General features: G+C 46.3%; 1 protein-coding gene and 1 non-coding gene across 12 annotated transcripts in view; both read right to left on the bottom strand.

Annotated features, from left to right (window-relative positions):
- Window positions 1-318: 318 nt before the first annotated feature.
- PRRC2B (proline rich coiled-coil 2B) overlaps window positions 319-22,479 on the bottom strand; it is a 45,569-nt gene continuing 23,408 nt past the window's right edge. For 7 of the 11 annotated variants that reach the window (XM_071574504.1, XM_071574511.1, XM_071574506.1 and 4 more), the window contains exons 14-32: window positions 21,127-21,331; window positions 20,144-20,363; window positions 17,458-19,524; window positions 17,131-17,330; window positions 16,335-16,480; window positions 15,745-15,886; window positions 15,055-15,137; window positions 14,202-14,393; window positions 13,868-14,062; window positions 13,347-13,433; window positions 12,295-12,399; window positions 11,517-11,709; window positions 10,354-10,451; window positions 9,598-9,725; window positions 8,752-8,989; window positions 7,135-7,311; window positions 6,366-6,457; window positions 5,700-5,820; window positions 319-4,981 (exon numbers count right to left, since the gene is read on the bottom strand). In XM_071574504.1, coding sequence (XP_071430605.1) covers window positions 4,841-4,981; window positions 5,700-5,820; window positions 6,366-6,457; window positions 7,135-7,311; window positions 8,752-8,989; window positions 9,598-9,725; window positions 10,354-10,451; window positions 11,517-11,709; window positions 12,295-12,399; window positions 13,347-13,433; window positions 13,868-14,062; window positions 14,202-14,393; window positions 15,055-15,137; window positions 15,745-15,886; window positions 16,335-16,480; window positions 17,131-17,330; window positions 17,458-19,524; window positions 20,144-20,363; window positions 21,127-21,331 — 4,830 coding nt within the window. In that variant the 3' untranslated portion in view covers window positions 319-4,840. Of the gene's footprint in view, window positions 4,982-5,699; window positions 5,821-6,365; window positions 6,458-7,134; window positions 7,312-7,336; window positions 8,096-8,751; window positions 8,990-9,597; window positions 9,726-10,353; window positions 10,452-11,516; window positions 11,710-12,294; window positions 12,400-13,346; window positions 13,434-13,867; window positions 14,063-14,201; window positions 14,394-15,054; window positions 15,138-15,744; window positions 15,887-16,334; window positions 16,481-17,130; window positions 17,331-17,457; window positions 19,525-20,143; window positions 20,364-21,126; window positions 21,332-22,479 lie in introns of those variants that run through there. The other 4 variants (XM_071574512.1, XM_071574510.1, XM_071574513.1 and 1 more) reach the window with 4 other exon arrangements.
- LOC139681380 (small nucleolar RNA SNORD62) lies at window positions 11,184-11,265 on the bottom strand. Its single transcript, XR_011699519.1, has one exon. It is a non-coding gene; the product is annotated as a small nucleolar RNA SNORD62 (small nucleolar RNA).

The following is a 22,479-nucleotide window of genomic DNA, read 5'->3' as shown; positions in this document are numbered from 1 at the left end:
CCGCCCCAGCGGCTCTTGTGTCCCCATGCCCGCCCCGGGACCGCAGCGGTGCGGTCACCGCCGCCCGGGCAAGCTAAAAACCCCGGGTATTTGACAGAATCAATTAGGGTGGAAAATACACCATAAACACCCGAGTCCAACCCCTGATTCGACACCGCCGCGTCCGCCAGGCCAGAGCACTCAGTGCCACATCCAGTCCTTCCTTCAACACCCTCAGCAGTGGTGGCTCCACCACAGCCCTGGGCAGCCCATCCCACTGTCTCACCACCCCTTCTGTGAGGAAATTCTAATGAAAATAATCACACAAGGGCCTGGGGGGGTTGAGAAAAGCATAACCTGCTTTATTTTTTTTAATTTTTTTTTTATTTAAATAAGGAGAATTCTTTCATATGGAAAGAGCTAATACAATCACATATTTGAAAGGAGAAACAATAGGTACTGAAACGAGGAGAAGGGCAATAAAGAGTGTGCCACAACTGGCCTGGTGATTCCGTGATTCGAATTCCGGTCCGAGGAAAAGTTTCCAAAAAATATAAACAGGTTGCACGTTACACAATTATCCATCGTCTGCCCTTTCAAATATCTGGTCTACATGAAAAGACGAAGAGAGGAAAGGCCAAAAAAAATTTACTATACAGGTCATGAGGTTAAAAGCGTTAAGGAGGACAATATCCCCTTAAGAAACAACAAATGCAATTTATACAGAACCAGAGGGAGGATTCCAGCTAAGGACAACGCCTGGAGACATGCTAAGGGTGAGTGCCCCACTGCTGCAGCTGTGATTCCTGGGGGACAGGCAGGGACATCTGGAGCAGCCAGGACAAGCCATTAAACCCAAGGGAGTGTCTGTGGCCACTGGGAAAAACCTGGTGGTCTTTGGATTAAAATAAACACAACCAGCCAGCTCTGCTGCCTCTCCAGTTCCACTCCTTCAGCAAAACACACCTGCTGTGTGTCCATAGGTCACAACTAAGCACTCTGATGGCTGTTGTAAATTAATTCTTACTCACAAATGCAACTTTCTTATGAGGAAACTGGGCTGCTGAGTCAAAGGTAACCTGTGCTACAAGGACTTAACCTGTGCTCAACCAGCCTGGAGAGAAATGGGGGGTAAACAAAATGCAACAGAAGGAGATCCTGGCATGCAGAGGGGTCTGGCTGCAAAGGGAGTGGAAGAGCCAGGTGAGACACAGCAAAAATGCTCATTTTTAGATCAATAAATACACAGGAACCACAGGGCAGCTCGAAGCTTTGCAGCATTCCTGCAAGGAAGGTGCTGATGGAGTGAGTGCCTCTGTGTGAGCTCAGCATGGCAGTGCCATGGGCAGCAAACACATCCAGAGGTGCTGACACTGCACAGCTGGCACAGCCAGGAGCAAGTTATGGGACATCAACAGCAAGACTGGTGTCACTGGTGACTGTGCTGCTTCCACTCGTCATTCAAAAAGACACTGGAGAGCCTTTTTATTTTCCTGCCTTCCCCTCCATCTTCACTATTTATTTGTTTTTTAATTAAGAGCTAAGAGCAGCTGAAGTGGTGAGGAAACCAGCACTGAATGCAGTGCTGGCCATGGGCACTGAGGGAAAGGCAACTGCTTCAGACCCTCTGCTGGACACGAAGCAGCAAAGTCAGCCTCTGAATGTTTCTGCTTCACCCACTGATGCTGAGGTGGGTTCCACACCTCTCCTCCCACTGCACCTTCCCTGGCACAAGGAGCCTGCAACTTGGTAGCTGATTTCCAGTCAAAAAGCACATCTCAAAGGAACAGATCAGGGCCCAAATGCTCCAAGCAAAGGACCCTCTGTAACCACATTGACACATCCCATGCACCTCCACTGTCCCCTCCCCAAGCTGGGTTTGTATCAGCACACCAGCACCCTTGGCATTTCTGCTCCTTGGGCATCAGAGGCTTCACCTTTTGACTCCAGAGCATCACAAACTGCACTGACTAGCTTTAAACAAACAAACAAAAATAATTGCCAGAGAGGGATATTGCACCATAGAAATCTGGGCTCTAAAACTGCTTTCCATCACACAAAACTCCACTAAGTGAGAGAGTCTTGCCAACTGCAGCTGACAGTCACGCAAAGGTGAGGAATGGAATGAAGCTCACATGCATTTCTTGGCCTTTCCTGCACAGAATAATTCAGACATAATATATAAATAGAGCAGTGAAACAATTACTTTTTCACCTAGACCTACAACATCAAATACGTATAAATAAATTCTAGTGTTTTATTCTGTTGGGGGGAAGGAATGGAGGGGTTAAAAGAGAAAGAAGGGTGACCTTTTCCAACAGCAAGTATTGTAGTTCTGATGGCATTTACACCAGAGGGACTGCAGTTAACTTGGATCAGCAATAACCCCGTTTCTCCCAACATGTTTGCCCACTTTGGAGTCAAACAGGTGGGAGGAAAGAGGTCAGTGCCTTTGTAAAAGCTGAAGTAGTTTGTCTAGGGGAGGGAAGAGATGAGAAGAGGGGGCTCAGGTAAGTCTCTTTAGCCATTACAGTTAGATTCTGGGCTGGTATTAGCTAGGGCCAGCTGGGCAGAAGGATAATAAAAAAACACCAAACAGACAATTCTGTTGTTCATATGTCAAAGGAGAAAACAGAAAGGAGGGTGGGATGACCTACTGGTGGTGCAATCTTTGGAAAACGTTGGGAACAAGACTAGCAGATGGGGATGCAGGTCTGGGAGATGTCTGAAGGTTGGGGAAACATTTGTTGCTAAATCTCAAACCCTGTACTTCAAGGAGGATGCTAGAGAGATGCTGGCACACTCTGCTCTGAAATTAAAAATCCATAAAACCTAAGAAAAAAGAGCTTTTGTTTTTCTTAAAGTACCATCCTATCCCTTTCCCTTCGGGTTCTCTGTCACCATCAATGGGGACACCTGTGGAGAGGGGTCTTTACTAAGTCTAAGTTAGTTTAGGTTTCTAAGCTCTTTAAAGCTACTGTATAAAAATCATATTTATGCCTAGCTTAAAACTTCAAATGCATCCTTAGAAAGTTACAAAGGATTTTTTCCAGAAAGGGGAGAGGGAAAAGAAAAAAAAAAGGCAAACAAAGAAAAAAGAACACCTTTCAGATCCCTTCCCAAATACATTCTTTGTTCAAAGTATCTTCTTTGGAACCACCACCAAAGGACTTTCACAGGCAATCACCTCCAGAAATGGTCCTGCGCCTCACTTCAGTGACCAGCCTACTTTACATTTTGAAAGAGCTAAACAACACCAACCAAGTTAGCTGAAAGTAGTTTTTACTTAAGACTACCACCAGGTGAAGGACTCCAAGCCCTTTCAGGAACTTGTTAAGTCCATCCTAAAAAATCTATGGACACACATGCCACACTCACACACACACACACACACACAAACCAAAACCAAACAGCCAGAGAAATAAAACCCAACCTCTCCCACTGGGATCTTCCTTTTCCAGATCATCACATGCTGGAGAGGAGTGACAATGCTGTACACACACTGTATGCAACTGCATCAGGAGTAAAGAACCCTTTGCTGTTCACCTGGGGAAGGAGCAGAAATATGATTCCAAACTGCCTCTGTAACCATGTTCTTCCAACACAAAAAAGGAGATTCCAAATGTGCTAAAAGGGTTGCATTGCAGAGGGGCTCTCTTACCAACTTGCTTCTATTCAAATTTTACAGGAGGTCATGAGTTAAGAGGAACAGAAAGCCAGACTCAGGGAAAAGGGAGAAGAGCAAAAGCTTAGGAGAGCAGCCCTGAGGGATGAACACAATATAGAACAAGTCTCAGGAGACAGAGAGTTTGAGCAGCCAGGGCAGGGAGCATGAGAGCATCACAACTACAAAAAGTAGTCCATACAGACCCGTTGGCTCTAGCCAACTATTCTGACCCATGTACTGTGAGAAGAATTTTTTTTCTTAACAAATTTTACATGATTTACATGTTGGTGTGTGTTTGGCAGTCACTAAAAAAATCCCAAACCCACAGAAAGCAAAAACCAAACACCTAGATCCAGATGAACTTGCAACAGAAATGTGGTGGCTTGTTTTTTTTTTCTTTAAAATGAAAATGCCACATTTTGTTGTGTACAGGACACCCCAAAGCAACAATGAAGTGGTGCAAGTTTCAGGATTAATGCACTGATCTACTATTTACCTTTAGTACACACTTACTCCTAATGCAAGCACTGCTTCTATCTTAAAAAAATACTGAAAAATTAACAAATGCCTTAACTGTCCTGGTTTTTTAATCAAAGGCTAACATCTTTTGGGGAAATATACCCAAACAAACTCAAACTCAACATAGCACAGAACCATATACCAAACTAAGCAGAGCTTTGTCAGAACATCATTTTAGCTGAAGGGAATTTTCTGAAAGGAATGAGGAAAGCAGAAGTGGGGGAATGAGAGAACATATAAAAGTTCTGCTATAAACGAAGATACAGCTTTTTTTGTAAAAACCTCAGCTGCCTTTAAAATGAAAAACCTCAAACTAACCCCTCTCTCCCAGCTGCCACTCTGCTGAGACAGAAGTAGGGAAGGAGAAGGATGGGCTTTGCCAAGTGAGTGATCACAGCTACCTGTGGATGGGGCATGGAGGGGGGGGAAATAAAAAAAACATGGCTAAAGCCACTTAAAAGTCACACAATTGGTTTGTTTTAAAGCAAGCAGGTCAATGTCATATCCACTGTTTCAAACTGCTTTGTTGGGAGAGGGGCTTGAATGATGTTGCTGTAGTCAGTCAGTGTGGGGTGGAGACAGATCTGGTGAGATTTTCAGGAGATCCAGTGGGGTCCAGTCTAAGCTGCAGGGCCTCTCAGGCAGCAGGACCAGCTGGGCATGAGGTGCTCCTTCCTAGGCCTTGCTCTCCTCCACTTTGACTGCCTGAGGTTTGATGGCTCCTGTGCGCACCGGCTTCATCTGGTTTGTGGAGGCTGATTCTTGCAGCTTCACTGCTCCCAGATTGGCTTTGTTATCATCCACCCGCTGCTTTGCCTTGACACACAAAACCAAAGCATTAGCTGGGACAGACACCTCTGGGCACACAGAACAAGCAAACTGTGACCATCATCAGTCATGCAAGACATCAAATCTGCTCCTAAAGCACCTCACGTTTAAGGATTTTAGTGTCTCCCATGTCTGGCAATGCAAATAACCTGTAAAAACTCCACAGCAGAGCAGATAATCCTCTAATCTCTCCTGACTTTAATATCACACAGCATTACTCTTGGACTCAGTAAACACCCACCTACCCACTCTCCCTGCAAGGAAAATAACAGCTCCCACACACAGCTTCAGTATAGAATCACAGAATCGATTGGGTTGGAAAAGACCTCTGAGATCATCAAGCCCAACCCTTGGTCCAACTCCAGTCCCTTTACCAGATCATGGCACTCAGTGCCACAGCCAATCTCACTTTAAAAACCTCCAGGGATGGGGAATCCACCCCCTCTCTGGGCAGCCCATTCCAATGCCTGATTACTCTCTCTGTGAAGAATTTTTTTCTGATCTCCAACTTCAATTTCCCCTGGCAGAGCTTGAGCCCATCGTGCCCCCTTGTCCTGTTGCTGAGTGCCTGGGAGAAGAGACCAACCCCCACCTGGCCAGAACTTCCCTTCAGGCAGTAATAGGCCTTGCTGCCTCTGCTCTGTAGCCCAAGGCAGTGGAGAAGAGCAGACACTTTGTAGCTGTACAAAGAACTCCAGCACACTACCTGTTGTACGTAGTGTCCTTGCACAGAGCCCATGCTCACTGCTGGTCCCGACGGCTTCCCGCTGGGGCTGGCAGAGCTGGGCCTGGAAATCGAAGAGTCGACAACATTCATGGAGTAAATTCTACAATGGAATGAGAACCTTATTCATGTGTGAAAGAAAAAAAGACAGCAGAAAGCAAGACAGGGCACGAGTTTGTGCTGTGCATATCAGTGAGTTCCACATTCTAAAAGGCAACACAGGGCTTGGTTAGAAGAAAAAAACCCCAAATGATGTAACCGTGTGTCCCAAAAGCCTCGATGACCTGGTTTGGTATGTTTAGACCTGAGCACTTCTAACTTGAGGACCATGCTAGAAACCAAAACATCTATTCAATGATTCTCAAATTTTCCACCTTCACAAGAACACACAAAAGCACACAGCAATTCCAATCTGTCTTTGAGACTCACTGAACAAGTAACTTTATGCACTTCCCACTAAGGGCCAAGTCAGATGCACACTGACCCAAACCCAAAGTGAACATGCATTCTGATACAAGTATCTGGACTGCAGTAAGCACATTCTATACATGAAAACCCAAGTGGATCTTGTACAGGGATGATACATAAACTGCATCCCTGTTTCTCCCCCATCCTGACTACAGAGCCCAGGTTGTGTTAACATCTCACCTGTATGTATGTGGTGACGGTACAGACCCTCCAGAGGACATACTCTGTTTACCATCAGGGAAATGAAACCCTTTCATTTCCATCTGGGAGGACTACAGAGGAAAATGAGTGAGAGAAAGAGAGAGAGTCTCATCTTTGCATTCACAAATCACTTGTTACTTCATATAAACACTTAAGCCAAATCTTTGCCCTTCTCCCCATTGTGCCCATTAAAAGAAGAAGTATTTTTCAGGTGAAAAGAAAGTGAGGCTTGTAAGTGAAATAATCTGTTTGTATTAAACCACCAAGCCAGCAGCACAAGCAAATACAGAACCTGGAAGTTAACTGCTGTGCTCTCTCTCCCCTATAATAGACAAACTTATGATATGAATCCATCAAACCAGACATGACATTAATATACCTACTCAAATGGACAAGCTTCACAACAGAGTGAAATATCTGGGCAGTATTCCAACTGTGTCTGGAGCTCACCACCCCTCAAGCACTCTGGGGAAACCTGTGTAAACATGTAATAAAACTGGAGACTCCAAACTGGACCAAGGCAGGATGTGGCTCCCTGGAAACAGAATGGTGACCAGCAGCAACACCTGAAAACTGCTGGCCTGCACTTTGGAGATGTGGGGAAAAGGGTTCCTTCATTTTAACACCAATCCTTGGCATGGATATTTAAGGACCCCAAACAAGCCATTCTCCTTTTTAACAAGGAGCAAAACTTCAGCACTGGTGGGGTTACTGAATGCCACGATGAGCACCACAACTTAACCCTTACCTCCCTGCTGGCAGCAAGAACAGAAGGCTGGGATCCAGGAGGGAGGATTCTCCGGGGAGCTCCCACAGGCAGGTTTTGCCCCTGAGGAAGCTGGATGGACTGTGGCAGAAGCAGGGGCTGCTGGCCAGAGCCGTAGCGGGGCAGTGGGAGCTGGGAGCCAGGCACAGGCATTGTCAGCTGTGTGACAAGGACATGCAGTTACCTCAATGGCAGCAACAGTCTTGTGTTTGACACGCTGCCTGCCAACACCCTGAAAGCACAGCCTTGCTACAAGGAAGCTCCCAAACAGTGCAATCTGGCTCAGAATAAATGCAAATCACTGTAACAGAGCGACTTTCACACTGAAATGGATATTCTGGCACTGCTGCCAACACCCTTATCAGATGGGCTTTTAACATGCCACCAAGTTAACGTAACTGTACTTGGACACAGGGCCTTCCTCCTTGCCTAGAGCCTTCACCCAGTTTCCCAGTCTTCCTCACAGTCACTGCACGGGTGTATTTTCCCTTGATATGATTGGTGGCAGGGTCAGACATCTCAGGTCTGGCACTTTGTTTGCACCTTTGCAGTTCAAACTAGAAAGTCTCCTATACTTTCATCCCAAAACATTTTGGGGATTGAACCTCTAGAGAAAGTGATGGGGAACTCAGCTTTATGTTCCGCAGTGAGCTTCAAACCTATTTTGACAATAATTAAGGTAATTTAAAAAAAATAATGGAGTTCAGGACTGAAGTGCCTCCTGTTCCCTTTGATTTTCTCACAATTGCTGGATTTGGGAGGTTCTAAGACAACACTTTGGAATAAATCTATCAATCTAAGGCTGGCAAAAGAGAACAAGCTACTTGCTTAGGCTGATAAAGCATTTCTTCAAGTATTTAGTTTGCCACTATTCTCCATATTTTTCTCACCTAAGTTACTTTCAGGATTAACTCTTTACGTCAGTCACAACATAAAAATCCCTCTGAAACAAAAAATAAACCTTAAGATGTTGCACAAAATAAATGTTCAGATGAGTTTAATAAAAAGTTTCAAACTTCTCCAGAGAACTGGAGCACATGTCCACAAACACAGTTAAGCTCACAGTAGGATTCAATGTCTTTATGTGAATGGTGCTTTACAAGAACTTTTTCACACATTGAAATTCTTGTTAAGATTCTGCCAAACAGATCAGCAGAAGTTGTAAACAAGACCTGGATAACCAAATGAACTGAGAAGATGGATGAGCCTTTAAAACAAGTTCCTGGTTACCCTGGAAGCTGAGTTAAGTGTGGAGATGACTTGAATTTGGCTCTCAGAAGAGGTACTTTTAGGACAACTATGGTACCATGGCCTGCTATGCATGCACCACTGCAAGGTTTGACTCCCAAGTTACAAAATCACACCTCAGTGGGGACAGACAAGGTATCAGCAGGAATATCATTAATTAAGTGCTTTATGTCTGAAACAATGGTTCACATTACAGAGTATCTCAGGAAAATCTTCTGTCTCTTTGCAAAAAAGAGTTCAGTTCACACATATACACAAATCAGGCCAAATACTCCTTTCAACCCATGCTCAGAAACAAGCAGCTGTGAAAAAGCCTGGAAAAGGCAGTGGCTGACCAGCCCTGCTCCTAACCTGGGTGAGCTGAGAGTCCATCATCTGGGAGGCTCCCATACCAGCCTGGTTTAACTGCCCTTCATAAACCAGTGTCTGGCTGCCGTTCATGGGCTGGTAGGGGGACCCAGACTGGGTTTTCACCACCTCCAAGGGCTGCATGCCTGGGAAGGCAGAGTATGGAGGCTTCAGAGCAGTGCCTCCTGTCAGGACCATGGTGCTGGGCTGAGACAGACTGGGGTGCATATACACCTGAGACCTGCAGAGGAGAAACACGCTCAAGTCAGTATGTAGAGAACTTTTGGAGACTACACAAACGTACCCTGTCAAAACAAATCTGTCCTGCAATCAGCTTTCAGAGCACTAAACTGACAGCTTGGAAATAAGCTGTGATACCACTTTCCATTTGAGTTAGGCAAGGGTTTTTTACTTCCACTTTAAAGTCTTTATAACCGTGTCTTTGTGTTGCAGGAATATTCAACCGAATGACATTCTGTAGTATCCAAAATTTACATTACAATATCCTGCAAAACAACCTCTGGATTAGCAGCTAAAGAAGATTTAGGTTACCAGAAGTCTGCAGCAGTTTAGTAAAGCAGAAAGTCAAAGACTGCTAAATTCTTATTAAAAAATCCCAACGGTTTCTTTTAAACCTCAGTGTTTTGTTTTCAAGGCACTAAAGGACTAATTCTGAACATTCCCTTTCATCTTCATGCACCTACCCCTACTAACACTGCCATGGTGGAAGGAAACATCACTGCAGCAAAGGGGACAGAAAATGTGAGTGTGGAATATCTGATCCATGTACACAGACATGAGGAACATAAGAGAGCAAGCCACAAGGAAAGGAAAACTGGAAGCAGTTACCTGAAGGGCTGTATGGAGCTGTACATCTCCTGGGACTGGGAAACAGGCAGACCACCCCTCAGCCCAAGCTGAGCTTGGGCCTGTAAGGATGTATGGAGGGAAATGGGAATCTGTTGAGCAGCAGCAGCCTGCAGAAGAAATTAGTATGACTGAGAGGTACAAAAGCAGCCAGAAACTCTCCCAGGCTGTTAAAAATCCATCAGTTTTCTTCGTGACTCAATCTGTCTGACCATTACCCGTACTGTGCCCTTACCCAGCCCCTGCCATCATTCCACAGAGCAGCAGCACTCTGCCAGGGAAGACACTGCACAGGCACCCAAGAGGACACAACGAGGGAACCAACATGCTCCACACATGGAATGGGCACTGACAATACCAGCTCTCACTTGCTGGCACTCTCAACCTTGAAGGAGGCTTTCCCAACACTACCAACACCCTATTTACTAGTGAAATTGCTCATCAGTATTGACTGTCTGTGGAATTTATTGAAAATCACTTTACCTTACACAGATGCCTCAGCATCTGCTTCAGTTAAGCCCAGGCCAAGGGTACTGGTACAAAAGGGGAAAAACCCAACTCCTTCCCTTCAGTTCCAGTAACCTGTGACACTGGCTGGGAAGCAGCATCCAAGGAACCTAAAGGTAGCCACATCTAAGCTCCTCTGGGCTATGAGAAAGATAAAATGGCTCCTAATTTCTTCAATGCTACCTTGACAACTCCTTGAGAGACTATATGCAAGTTGTATTGCTCCCTCACCTGCTGGTAGCTTTGCTGCTGAGGTATCGTCTGAGGGACCAGGCGGGGCTGACTTGCAAACACATGACCATCCAGATACAGGGGTGGAATATGGTTACCTGAACATCAGAGAAGGCAGGTTGTAAATTCAAGGTACAGGGGAGATACAGGCCCAGTACACTGCACCATCAATCATACTTTTCTGTAAGAGCCTAACAGTGAACTCAGGTTTCCCACCTCCACACAAGAGTCAGACACTAACAGTTCAGGAATTGGTAAACTGCACTCCAAACTGTTCCTAAATGCCAGAAACCTGCTCTGCAATCATCTCATCTTTGCAGCTGCGAGGGACAGAAAGAGCAAACAGTGTTTGAGACCTTCACACAAGAGATCTAAAAGCTCTATTTACCCCAAAGGTGGCATCAGTTTGTAACTGCTGTGCCATTCCTGTGGTTCTGTGCAGATCTGAACCATGGGATTTAAAAGCAATATTAGGGTGGGTGAGGAAGGAAATCACCTGACTTGGAACAATCTGTTTTCCAAGTGGAAGGTAATAACAAAGTCACTATATATTCCACTCTATCCTTGAATTGAGACATGAGAAAGATAGTGCACGTATGAAAAGCCCCTTGGAACCCAGGAGTCAGAGATTCCAAGTACATCTCCTCTTTCCAGATGCTCTCTCTAATTATACATATTATCTAACATGACTGAGCCTAACCTATTCCTCTCATTCAGTAACACCTTCCCCCTCCCAAAGTTCTGTGAACTACAAGCAAGTTGTTATTACACACAAAGAGCAGGAGGCAAAAGGAGCAGAAGAATTGATACTGCTACTGGGGCTGTTGAAGTCTCTCAGGCATACATCTCTTCCCTCCTATTCTACTGAGCACATACAGTGAAGGGTCAGGAAGATCTACTGGGGGAGAGAGACTTGCCACTACACTGGGCAAGCTGTCCTTGTGCTAAGCATGTACCAGTCACACTCGGGTAACATTCTTCAAAGTGGGGAGACAGTCCCTTCTTCTGTCTTGACTTAATTGTTAAAAATCCATTAAACACCAGCCAGCCAGTTACTTTACATGAAAGCTCTTCCCCTGCATTCTCATCTACTAGAATCAGAGGATGATTCCCAGCTACCAACCAGACAATGCACACATGCTGCTGCTGCAGTTTGCTGGTACCTGGAATAGATGCAGAAGGTGCTACAGACGCCACAGGCATAGGAGGCATAGAAACTCCACCAAAAGAGCTGTAGCTGACACCGTTGGAAGCTCCAACACTGGAAGGAGGCTGGATACCTGAGCCTGCACCTCCTGGGGAGTTCTGTTCTGGTAAACTAGGAGAGTTTTCCCAAGCCTTACGAGCAGACTCCATCTATAGAAATGAAGGACAATAACTATAGACAGTTCAAATGGAGAGGGCAATACTGAAAGCTAGAGTTGCTCCTACGAGCTCAGACTCACTGTAGTCAAGTCAAAGGGGAAGGTGACAGGTCTCAGGTCAAGGGGTACCACACCAATTTCCAATGGACAAGGACCCTTCACTACCACTCAAACTCCTTGGTATTTGCTGAGCTTTTTGGGTTTGGGGTGGTGGTGTTTTTTGTTCTAGTTTATTTGGGGTTTTGTTGCTGCTGTTGTTTGTATGTTTGGGTGTGGTGGGTTTGTTTCCCCCTCTTTAAACCATCCCTGGATCCTTGACCAGCCATCCTACCCACCTACTGCAATAGTAGGAAAGCTCTGTTACACTTGTTCTACAATTGGCAACAACTTCAGCATCCAGGACTTGAACCAGAGGACCCTGCACTCATGTTGAGTAGCAGATTTGCATAACTTTTACAGAAGCTAATTAAAGGTTTATCAATACCTAACAAAACACTCTGGGAAAGATCTCTCCACCCTCACTAGTCTGCACATAGAGATCCATACCTACACCAACCACACATGCCAGCTTGTTTACCTTAAGAGTAAGGTCTGCAGTGGGGAAGGACATGGGGTTCAGGCCGATGCAGCGCTGGAGGTGATGATCCCTTCGCAGGATAGGAATGGACTGCGTTAACCCTGCCTGAGGGGACAGTTGTAGAGGGTGAATATTTGTGAGCTCTTGGGAGAATGTCATGAGCCACCATAGCAGACAGAGCCTCAGCTGGCAGCTCCTGTAACTACACCTCGAAGGATTCAATTCCCAGTGGTACTGCAGGAGTCAAGTAACACATTCAACCGTGATGCATTTTGCTTTTGGAATAAATGAAGCTTTGGTTCTGTGCAAGGGCATCCCTCTATGCTGAATTACATCAGCTTCCACTTAAACATCAATTTGATCCAGTAATTTCCATTTGCAGAAGAGTTCTCCCTTCTGTCCCGTATTTGGAAACTACTTAAGTTTCAAACAAGAATTATCTCTGAAAGAGCATTTCTGAAAAGAAACATCCCTCAAGACTAATCTCCAAAATGAAGACCAGTCCAGAAACTTGAAGACATTTCAAAAGCAGCTCTGTGCATGTCCACAGCTGAGCCACCGGCTGGGCTTTCAGTGTACTTGCTCTTTCACATTTAAGGAAGTACCCAAATGGTTGGACTAAGTTGGGAAACCTCCAAAAGGTCCTGACTAACAAGCTACAGCTTTCTGCCTTGCTGTGGCAGATGAGACCTTCTGAGGAAGTGGGGCAGTCTGGGACTAAACATGCCACACTATCTGTACCATGGCCATGTCCACTCCTGTGTGTCTCAGGGGAGGAGATTGGTGATGTCAGAGACAGGCAACACCTCCTGCTTTACACAGGTCACAGAGATAATGGACTTGCTCCCTACATCACTTCTGAGTTTGTGACACTCATTTTATCAAGGTATCTTGAGGGCAGACTTCCATTCTAAATTTTAGTGACATTTGCTGCCTAAGCATTAAATGTGAAGTCAAGTGCAAAGAAATACGTTTGCTCCCTTTGAAAGCATCTGAGGCTTAATTAAGGAGTATCTCCAATGAATCAATGTCAAAAAAAGAGAAATACTTACATTACTGGCCAAGGCATCCTGCAATTTGGTGACAGGATTAGCTGCGGTGCCAGAGGCAGAACCAGGTGGCAAGCTGAAGTCAGAGTCCTGAAAAAGCAAAATACACAAAATTCAACTCCAGGTCCATGGGCCCACCCATCTGTTTCTCATGGTTTATGATTCTATCTTGAATCACGACATTACAAACTACATTGTCCTCCAGTAAAGCCTTACTGGAAGAGAACAGAAGACACTTCTCAGCACTCAGCAGCAAGCAACCCCCAGAGGCACATGACGACTTAGATGGCTATAATTTTGTCCCTCACCTCTGTTACCACCCCAGCTGGTCCTTGGAACAGTATTTCCAAGTGGATACTGCATGTTTCCCAAGAAATCTTGAGTACCTGGTTTGTGTCAGTAATGACATCAAAGGCAAAACTACAGCTGGAAGCTTCCTCTAAATAAACCTTCTGCCTCAAAGCACCTTTCATGTCTCAACAAGCTCAAATCACCAAGAAGATAAAATTAAATTCAATCCTCACTTTAGGATTTACTCCAAATTCAATGGGTGGCACAGGAAGTACAGAATCCACGTGAATTTCCACCCCATTAACAGGGGGAATATTCCCTTCCAGCCGTTCCGTTCCCTCCGAACCCTTTCTGTTTTTCAGGGAGCGTTCGTTGCCGATTGGTCCAGGCTTGTGTTCCTTGTTCTGTCCTGAGCCTTGATCTGAATCCTTAACAGGAAAGCAGAGAGGCTGAGACACAAAGACTGAAAAACCCAATCTCAAGCCTTAAAAATGCTTTCAAGAACAACACAACCACTTCACAAGGTCTCTCACTCTGTGCTCTGGCTTGGCTGCAAATCCAGATTACCTTTTTATCAGATTGCTTCTGCACTTGCTCCTTCTGGCAGTCAGGCTTTGGGTCCACCAGGCCAGCCCCATTCATCTCCTCTGGTTTGAGGGTGCCATATGGAGAGCTGCGCTGAGAGGAGGTCGCGGAGGATTCCCGAGACTCCGCGCTCAAGTCAATGCCACTATCCCCCTGGCTGCCTTTAAATCCCTGCTATGCAAAGCACGAAATGTGTTAAAGCCCCGGACTCCGACCCAGCTCCACAGAGGGAAAAAAATCCCAGAAAACAGCAAGACCATGTCCCCTTTTCAAATCACATTCTTGTTTAACTGCAAAGGAGTTGGGCCTGACCTGCAGCACCTCTTGGCTGCTGATTCAGCTCCACACAGCCCTGAAACAGGAGAACCAATGCACCAAACAGACCATGGCTTTAGAGTAAGGAAGAAATGTCACACACAGTGACCCGAACCAAATTTGAACTCTTGGTCTCCAGAGGTGAAGCTTTCAGGAACCTTCTCTGTCCTCTCTGCCTTAAGGCTACAGCTACACACTGCTCACAGGCACGAGGCACAAACAGGACCTATGGGATTCCACCTTCCTCAACCACAGTCTGCATCCAGTGATGAGCATAACCCTGGAATAGCTCTACCACACAGTTACTCCAGATTTATACCCACACATAACACCAAGCAGCTCTCGAGGTCAAGATCTGAGCAGCATCAAGCTCAAATTATAACTGCAAAGAGACAGTTTAAAATGGCACAAGCAGAGCTGAGAGTCACTAAGCACAAATGGAGCCATGAAATGCATAAAAGCCACCTGCATTAATACTTTATCCACACAATACCTGAAGGGCACATTAGGTGCCACTTACCTCAGCGGTGCCAGCCTCGGTGCCATTAAAGGTATTTACAGGCTTGCTCCAGGAATCACTGCCAGGAGACTGAACAGAAAGAGCTGCAAGAGAATGGAGGGCAGGGTTCAGCTGCCTGGAACAACTGTGAGCACACCACGTACACCATGTATGTTACACCATTAACTTTTCATTTCTAGACATAAGAAAGGCTATTTTCACCACCTCAGAAAGCTGGTGTTGCCCAGACATTTGGGACATGATGCAGGAGAGAACACAGAGGATGGATACTGAGGGCAGAGAACAGGGAGGAGATTTCTTAGGGAACATGATGACAACAGGAGAAAGGACAGACAGAAACAAGGGAGGCACTATCTATTCAGGGCTAAAGATGAGAAATGTAGGAAGGTAAAAAAAACCAAAAAGGCTGAAGTAAACCCAGCCCAACTGGCTAGAAAATGCTGTGTAGTAGAATCTTGATGTGACAAAGATCCAAGAAATAAATTAGGAGACTGACATGGCCAACAAAGGAGGAGGATGGCTGAACAGCTTAGAACAGATGCTGCTCCAGTTGTGTGCTACCTCCCCTCCTACTTCCAGCATCAGACAGGAGGGTTATCCCCTCTTAAGCACGGACCCCAACCTTTCTGCACACCCCAGAGGATTCCCCAGGTCTGTGAAAGCCTTTTGAACAAGCAGACTTAAACTTACCTGGGCTGTTGCTCTCCCAGATCTCTGTGCCCAGGCTGTTTCCAGACACTGTTACATCACTTTGCTCCAAGCACAGGCCGTTCTGCTTCTTAGCAAATCGAGGAGGAATGCGAGACTGAAGGACACGGGCCTTCGCTGGTGCCTGTGACAGGAAAAGCACAAAGTGTCAAACTGGGAAGATTCCCCAGTCTAACAAGACACTGAAAAAAGCTGCCTTCAGCAGCATGGATTTTTTTTCTAGCAGAAACAGCAAGAGTGCAGAAGTCCTTCATTGCTCATGCTGCCCAATATCCCACCAACTATAGCCAGCAGCCAGCTTAGTGAGCCAAGGTGCTCTGAACGAAGATCACAGTAGAAAACCCTCCTTAAGTCCCAATTAACAATTCTGCTAGAAGCCAAGAACAGTCAAATCAAACCCTCCTTTTCAGACCAATGGCCCCATCAGAGTCTGTTTCTGGGGCCTAATACAGCATCTGTACTACTTTAGCCAATTGTGTATTTTTCTGTTCATCCACTTTTTGAGGTCCTGTTTCTCTGACTGCAATCCAAACAATGTAACAGGTCCAACTTGTCTGCCTCCAATTCCTCACCTGAGCAGCCTGTTCCTTCTTCCTTCGCTCCTCTTCCAGCAAACGACGCTGCTTTTTAGTAAGAACCTCAATGAAGCCTTCACCAGCCATAGAACCCACTTCACTCTCTTCTGCTGGGTTTGACACCCGATTATCGATGATGGTACCTGAGCAAAGCATACAGGGGAAAAAATAGTGCACCTGAAAGGCTTTAAAATGGCAATAATTTAAAGAGTGCACTCCAAAGAGGATCCATGCTACAACCAAACAAGTTCAGCTAAGCTTCAAAAACTGAGCCATGATAGTCTGCTGACATCTAACAGTCACTACCCTGCACCTTTGCTCTCCTCTGCTTTAACATCAGCACAGTTCATCTGAAGAGCCTGGGAATGTGAGTTGTGTGGTAATTCAGGTAATTGTCTTTTCAGAGATATTTACATACTTCAGAGATACTCCCTGCCATGAGCTCAGACTCAAATTCCCCACTCTGAATGCTCTCTCAACTCCCTTCACGCTATGTAAATTTCAAGCCCAAAACATAGAGAGAAATACAGAAATATTCTCCCTAAAACCAAACTTTCTATAGAAGAAACATTAGAGACACTGTCAGATCTGTTTAAAGTTTGGTTTAAAAGTTAACACCATCTTTACCTTCCGTGTTTTCCCTACTTAGATGCTCTAGGATTTTGTTTTTTGTGTAAACCAATGGGCAAAAATCTAACCTGATATTCAGAATTACACTGGACTGAATCAGACTGCCTTGAGGTCAGCAACAATGCATTACCCCTTAAAGAAACGTATTAATTAAGGCACTCACTTCCATAATTCAGTTCAAACTGTGACAAGGCCTCTCCCTTCTCACTTGCTCTTTGTGCAGTAGATTTGGGTTCCTTCTCTGGCTTTTTACCTGGCCCCTCAGCACCCTCTGAATTAGCATGGGAGCCCCTATCCAAGCTGTAAATGGAGTGGCTGCTCCCACCACTGGTGTTACCAAGGCCTCCTCCTTCTTCTGGAGACCTACACAGAAAGAGGAGAAAGGATTTAGTTTTGTCATTATATGAGTGAAAGTGGCAAGAAGAAAACAAGTATATGTCCACCCCTTCAGTACCTGCGTATCAGCTGACAGATCAGAAAGCAACTTTACCTTTTGCTCTTTATCAGGGTCCCGTTCTGCTGGCTCTCATATCTGGAAGCTGCTCCTACACCAGTCCTGACAGACTGCTCTGCAAACCCTGCTGGCTCAGCCTTGCGGCTCTGCCTGTCCACCAGTGGCCTCTGGCTCGAGAAGCTCCTCTTTGCTAGCTCTCTCTTCTCTCCCAAGCTCCCAGTGCCAAGGCCACCTTCCAGCTGGCCTTCGCTCTCCGGAGCTCCATCCCGCCTGTCCCGCCGCTCGCTGAAGTCACTGCTCTCAGACGCTGTCTCCCACTCCTCGTTGGCATGGTCAGAAGAGTTCTGGTAGGACAGCTCAGGAGACCGCCTGCCCGAGATGCTGCTCTTCTCTGTGGTGCTCAGCTTGGGTCTGCCAGGCCACTGGCCGGGCAGCAGGTTGGGGCCTCCCTCCTCAGGGTTCCACTGCCCCACTGATTCCCTCTCTTGCCTGAGGCGCCTGAACCGTGGGGGTTTGTCTTGGCGGGGTGGACGCCGCCTCCTGAACGGCCTGTTCTCTATGTTCTCCTGATCTGCTGAGTAATCCTCCTGGAAAAAGTGCCTTTTGTCATCCAGATGACTCTCATCAAAAACCCGGCTGGAGAAGGAATCTGTGTGTTTGTAAGAATCCTGAATGTAGTCCCTGTCAGACTGCTGCCTGCTCCCAAAAGTGTCCGATGGAGAGGTGTGGCTGTACTCCTGCCACCCCGTTCCCCCATTCCTGCCCTGCCACTGGGTGGGCTCCTTACCCATGAAACCCCTTCGCCCATAGCCAGAGTTGCTCAGTCTTGGTGGCAGCGATCTCCCAAACGCTCTCGGCGCCCTCATCTTAGGATCCAGGCTACTGTGATCATCTGAATAGATTTTGTTGGACCTCCAAGACTCTTTGAAGTCTCCCTTTTTCAAATCACTGTCCTCCCTGTCCAGAACAGAGCCTTCATTGCTGTTTTCCGAGCCCCTCTGCCGGCGACGCTTGGGGAGCTCCTCGTACTCTGACCCTTCACTGTGCGTCTCGCTTGCGATCCGGCGCCTTGGCTTCCCTCTGGGGAAATCCTCCGGCTGGTTGAACTCCCGGAGCCCTCGCCCTCGGCTGCTCCGCTGGTTGTTGTAGACTCCCCGGCTGCTCACAACGGTGCCTCGGCCTCTGAAAGTGAACTCTCTGAAGCCTCTCCCTCGACCACGCCCTTGACCTCTCCCACCAAAGGCTTGCTCCTCATCGATGAAGATCCAGTTGTTTCTTTTTGTGGGTGGGAGATCACCGGTCTCTCTGGATAGTTTGTTATCCCAGGTTCTTTCTGGCTTCTCTTCCTCCTCCTCCTCCTCCTCTTCTTCTTCTTGAGATTTCTCAGCGTCTCGTGCCAGGCTGGTTTGGGAAGAACCTTTGTCATCCAGCAGGTAACGCGTGGAGTTCAGCAAGGTTGCAGAGTCATCTGACTCATTCTCTACTTTCTGAACAGCTGCCTTCTCCTTCAGTGGGCGTGAGGTGTCCTCTCCCTCCAGTTTAACCTTCTCCATCTCCTTTTCCTTCTCTTCCACCTTGAGGGCTTTCAGGACCGGTTTTTTGATGGGGCCGGATCGCCGTGTCCTCCCCATCTGCTCCTGGTGCTGGCTGCTGGTGTTGCGGTTCTCGGGAGCCCACTCTGCTGTCTCCTCAGGGGCCTGCTTGGTATTGGCTCCTTCTTTCTTCCATGGGTCAGCACTGAATGTTGTCTGCTCATCCCTGGGCACTTCTTCAGCAACTTCTGCTGCAGTCTCTGCAGGTTTCTGATGGTGGCTGATATCCCAGCCGTTATACTCAGGCTTCTTCTCTGCCTCGATAAAGTCAGGCTCGAGGGGTGAACACCTCAAGTTTCCATGGCGGCTGCCAGCAGGACAGGTTTCTTGCACGGGCTCCTGATGCTGAAACAGAAGATCCTGGCCTATCCTCTGAGAGGACAGGCAGCTGTCAAAGTCTGCTTGGGCCTTCTTGTCGAAAGCATTCAAATACTCCTCCCCTCTCTCCTCAAACAGATCTCGCTGGGTGCTCAGACTCTCTGGCCTTCCAGAAGCAGAGTAACTGTCATTCCTGAGAAGGAAAACAACAAACAAAAGGAAGTCAGGTAATGCAGAGCACAGCCTATCTCCAAAGGCCCAGGCTGGGCACAAGAGATGAAAACAAATAAATCAAGCGGGGTTTATTTTAAATGAGCCTATAAATCCCAGATTACTGGACAAGTCTGCTGTGGCTCCAGGCTGTACTGCCTGGTTTGTCAAATCAATACATGATAAAGAAAGCAGTTCTTTATCTTTTAAAGATGGGCAGAAAACTTAAGAAAAGAGGGAGGATTTAGCTTCCAACATATGTTGAAATTTGAGAACAAGGCATTTGATTTAGAATGCCAAATAAATTAGGAGACAAACTAAAAAGTATCAGAATTTTTGACTCATTGTTTTCCGTACCCTCCCATGTAGGTAACAGGTGCCTCTCTCCTACTGTGCAGGCTCCGAGCTTGTCAGCCTTGACTACATCAGATAGAAGACCTCTGAATAGGTCAGTCTGTAAGCACACTCAACAGTGTTATGGTCCTATCAGGTCAGTACCTGGGCCTGTTCAGAGACATCTTCTGGGTCAATTCTATACCTGCTTTTTTATGGTAGCACCTCCCATCACAGCATGCATGAGGACAGGGGACGAGGACACTTACCTGGCATGCAACCCATCCATGCTCAAGTTGTCAGCCTGTTTTTGATGTGACAGGGAGTATCCTTTGCTCTGCAGAGATGTGTAGCTGTCCTGGCCCCACACTGGCACAGGATCCAAGGGAGTAGTTTTCCTCTCTGCCTGCCCTGCCTGACAGTTCTGATCTTCAGACCGACAGCTGCTCCCACCGATGGAATCCTGCTGAATCATGGGCTTCATCATTCCTGCTCACGACAGAGTTCATGCCATTAGCACTAGGATCTCACAGACAAGAGGAATTAAACAACCCACTAGCTTGACTTCCCTTCCTTCTAGGGGAGAAGGTGACTGCAGTCATGGAAACCTCACTGGCAGACTGGAAATGCTTGGAAAATGCACAGCTGGGAAATATATCTGGAGTGGTAAGAAAAGGTGACACAGCCCTCAGAACCCAGCCTGCACAGACATTACACAGCACCACTGGCTTGGGATCAAGCAGGTGTGTGAAAACAAACCACAAACTCAAGAGAATGATTTATACATCCTGATGTTTACATTCACACCTCTGAAGATCTCTAATAAGATAGGAAGGTACTAAGACCACACAGTTCAGGAACTACACGGTTTCTCCATCACATTTTGTGAAGGAGGTCTGTTAAGATTTCACATCATTACAGTAACTCCAAAACTGATCCTTCTCCTCCAGTGGGCAGGAGCAGCGGACCCGCTACCCCTTCCTCCAAAGGACAAGATCAGTCCCATCCACAAAGGCCACAAAACAGACAGGGAAGGTCTCCCACAGCAGCACAGAGGATGGACAGGTACATGGACTCCCTCTCAGCTTCCTCTGTTTCCTCACCATCACCCACCGCAACCAACTTTCTCATCCCTAAAGAAAAGATGCCAGCCAGGATGCAAAGTCTGGACACAGGTAAGATGGGTGATGTAAAGAGATTTTCCATATATGGCCCAACTCAACAGCAAAGATAAACACTGGAAACACCTTACCTGAAGGGTGCAGGGCAGAAGGGTAGAAATCCACGGGGGTGCGACTCTGGGCCATGCGGGGGTCCATGTAGGAGGGCATCATCATCCAGCGAGGATCAAAGCCAAGCATCTGGGGGTGCGGCGGGTAGAACGTCCGCTGAGGATGGGAATGGGATGGGGGAGGATACACTTGCTGCTGCCAGTGCTGCATCTTGTACAGCTGCTCCTGCAGGGAAAAGGATGGGCCATTGGACACAATGGTTGTGGTGCCAGGAATCCCACTTACATATTGGTCAGACAAAGGAAAGAACATGCCAGTTATTAGAGGCTCAATTCCAGATCAGATGGGAGGATGGAGCAGAGGCCAATTCACAACTGAGAACATGGCAGTTGTTACTCTGTAAATACCAGAGCAGTCAGAATGGCACACCACTATGGGCCAGGCTATGTGGCCAAACACAAGGGATCAGCTTTTAAGACCAGAGTGTGCATGTTCTAAATGGTTCTATGAATACAGGACAGCCTCCTGTCAAACATCACTTTCTAACTGGAACCAAATACCTTAGAAGATGTTGCACCTCTCAGGAAATGCAGCTCTAATTTATTTAGTGTGCATATATATCAGTTCCACTCCTGTTAACTGAACAGATTAGATAAAAGCAACCTAAACTCAATTAAGGGGCTATTAATATTTTACAGTATTTCCTGTGCATTCTCAAGAGATGGGCTGACACTTGCAGATTGTTTCCCATCTCCCACTTCACCAGTCCACCTTCCCTCAGCTGAGGACTGTCATGATGCTAATTTGACTTGACATTTAACTTCTGCTAAAGGTCCAAAAAGAACCTACATTTGAAGGGAGTTTTGTGTACTGAAGAAAGCGTTCAAACAGTAAACAGCTCCAATTAACATGAAATACATCTACTTACCTGTCAAACTTTCCACCATCTTTTCTTGCTAAGCACAAGTGTCAGATATTGTAACTGTTTATTAAAAAAGCCAATCCCCCAATGCAGAGTGAGAGAGACACCCCTAAATCTGAACTTGACACACCATTTTATTAAGAAAGACTCTGATAAATGCAAAGATTATATCTGCATTATCTAGTCTTCTAGTACCTTGGAGAAAATATTTCCTTCATGATACCAACACTATTTTTTATTTTGTTCTTTTCATGGAGCCATTGCTACCCAAAGCAGCAATACAAGCCAGCCAAAACATGCACTGCCTCATACACACTAATATCACAGAGGACAAGAGAAAATAAAATAAAACTCCACGTTCTTCCAGTAGCAATGACCTGTGGTATTATTACCATGACACCGAAGACATCCAATCCTTTTTAGCTTTAGAACATCTCTTTTCAAGAGTAAC

The sequence above is a fragment of the Pithys albifrons genome, chromosome 20 (genome assembly GCF_047495875.1).
Source record: "Pithys albifrons albifrons isolate INPA30051 chromosome 20, PitAlb_v1, whole genome shotgun sequence".
Taxonomy (NCBI): domain Eukaryota; kingdom Metazoa; phylum Chordata; class Aves; order Passeriformes; family Thamnophilidae; genus Pithys; species Pithys albifrons.
Note: the sequence above shows the minus strand (reverse complement) of the source record. Positions and strands in the feature narration are given on the sequence as shown.